At 47.5% G+C, this 2,271-nt stretch overlaps 1 protein-coding gene across 1 annotated transcript in view; it reads left to right on the top strand.

Moving 5' to 3' along the window:
- The window catches only part of dgkh (diacylglycerol kinase, eta), a 74,580-nt gene that overhangs the window by 20,046 nt on the left and 52,263 nt on the right, over positions 1-2,271 (top strand). Inside the window, exons 2-3 of the mRNA XM_070437527.1 lie at positions 54-164; positions 1,228-1,377. Of these exons, the coding sequence (XP_070293628.1) occupies positions 54-164; positions 1,228-1,377 (261 nt within the window). The remainder of the gene's footprint in view (positions 1-53; positions 165-1,227; positions 1,378-2,271) is intronic.

The raw sequence follows: 2,271 nt of genomic DNA, 5'->3' as shown, positions 1-2,271 counted from the left end.
TCTCTCTCTCTGTCTCTCTCTCTGTCTCTCTCTCTCTCTCTCTGTCTCTCTAGACAAGTGTGAAAGAGGGACTGTTGCTGAAACAGACAAGCTCATTCCAGAGGTGGAAAAAACGCTATTTCAAACTGAGAGGACGCACACTTTACTACGCCAAAGATGCCAAGGTAGGACACACACACGCACACAGACACACGCACACAGACACACACACACAGACACACGCACACAGACACACGCACACAGACGCACACAGAGTCAGAAAAACTATTAAACTGTCTCTCATTGACTACCATAGCAGCCTAGTTTAGAGGCCCAGCAAAAGCACATGACACATAGCCACCCTATATAGAGAGCAATAGTAATGGCATCTTTTTGTAAGCACTAACTCTGCCATGGTTCGTTGAACAAAGCCTATGGGAAAGTTAATGGAGTTTTTGTACGGTTTTTGGATAAACACCGAAAATAAGTTCTGTGGTAAACAGGTTTAGGAGATCTTATTAAAAAAAAAACTAATGTCAGTTTTTGTGAATTTTCACGCATTTATTGAATCAAAAAAAGCACATGAAGGCTTCATAATTCATAAAGGTCATGTTAAATGACTGATATTATCTAATAGAACAAAACGTATTGGATCTCCTAAGCCTGTGTTAACCGCAGACCTGATTTTCAGCATTTATCCCAAAAACCTATACTTTACACAATCATTTTCCCCATAGGGATGGCTGAACAAACCAGAAGTAACTCATTTCCACAGCCTTTCGTAGTTGAACCAGGTGTGTTAATGCAGGGTTGGAACTATAGACAGCAACAAACCCTCTAGCTCTCCAGGACCAGGGTTGAAGACTGCCCCTACCCTTAACTTTATACTCAGAACCCCTATCCCAAAAACATCTTACCCCTCTACCCTTTGACCTTTAACCCTGACTTCCCTCTCCTGCTTCTGACAGCCTGCCAACCCTTTACCCCTAACCAACATAACCTCTAACTTTCCTACCCCCAGAACTAACCCTCATAACTGTTTTACTCTACCTCTCTAACCCTGAACCACATAACCCCAGACCCAAGCCCTCTCCCTTGGCTCGTTGGCAGGAGTCCTGCAATATAACCCCTTACTTCTAGTCCTAGCTTCCAGTCTTTCTAAGCACCCTCTCCTGCACCTCCCTATTCTGTGGCAGTCTGGCATTCCATTTAACACCTAACCTCTAACCCCAACCCCTGACCTCTTAGACTGGCAGTGCCCTGGCCCGGTGGCAGGAGCGGGCACTGCGCGGCGTTTCCAGGAGTCGTGTATGTTGGAGGGTTCTGTCCGTGTGCTGGGCAGGGCCTCGCCGCACACCACCGCCTAGCGGATCCGACGAAGGTCTGATGTCGATACGGGTCAGCTGCAGCGCCACGACCGGGCCAACTTAGTACCATCCCATCCTCCCTCAGCCCACCCATAGACTCTGATTTAAGGCTTTAGACTCTTCTGTTAGCCTCTAGACTTTAAGGCTGTAACGTCAGTCCTCAAGGGCTACAGTCCTGCTGGTCTTGACATTTCTTCCTATCTCTTCTATTGGGTCAATGAATATGTCTTAGCTAAAGAGTCAACATAACATTTTTGGACAGGTGTACCTCAGGTAAACCAGCAAGACACAGTGGACCAGAGTTTGACCTACTGCTCCAGAACTACAGGCTAACCCCCCTCCCCCTCTATATTCGCTATCTTGCCACATTCACTCCAGCATCGCCTAGGAAGCCTGTTTGCTCTGGCATTGCTTAGGAGCCTGTTCATGCTTAGAAAGTTCCCTCATGGATGTGTATCAATGGTCCAAAGTGGCCTCCTCTCCTCTGCTATCTCCTCTCCTCTCTTCTCTCTCCCCTATTTTCTTCCTAACGACGGCTCTTTCTCAATGGGACAGTAGATGAGTATTGGTCAGGACCCTGGTCCTGGGGAGCTGCAGTCAGGTGTGCAGGCTTTTGTTCAAGCGCAGCACTAAAATCTGATTCCCATCCAGGACCAGGACTGTTGTAGATCAGGGTGGTAATTATTAGGGCACGCAACATGAAAAATGTGCGTTTCTTACTGGACAAGTCCAGGTAGCCGTTCCCTGGTTCTGTTCGTTTTCTTCTGTTAATGATCATGACCCAGGAGATTAGAACAGGAGAGGAAGCCATCTGAGGTCATTGAGATGCAAGTTAGGAGTTTTGCTCCTGTCTTGTGGGAGAAACACACCTCACTTCCGCTGTCCTGTCCACCTCCACTCTGTCCAGACCACCTCCACTCTGTCC

The sequence above is a fragment of the Salvelinus sp. IW2-2015 genome, linkage group LG36 (genome assembly GCF_002910315.2).
Source record: "Salvelinus sp. IW2-2015 linkage group LG36, ASM291031v2, whole genome shotgun sequence".
NCBI classification, from domain to species: domain Eukaryota; kingdom Metazoa; phylum Chordata; class Actinopteri; order Salmoniformes; family Salmonidae; genus Salvelinus; species Salvelinus sp. IW2-2015.
The sequence above is the reverse complement of the archived record's forward strand: the minus strand, read 5'-3'. Positions and strand labels throughout refer to the sequence as shown.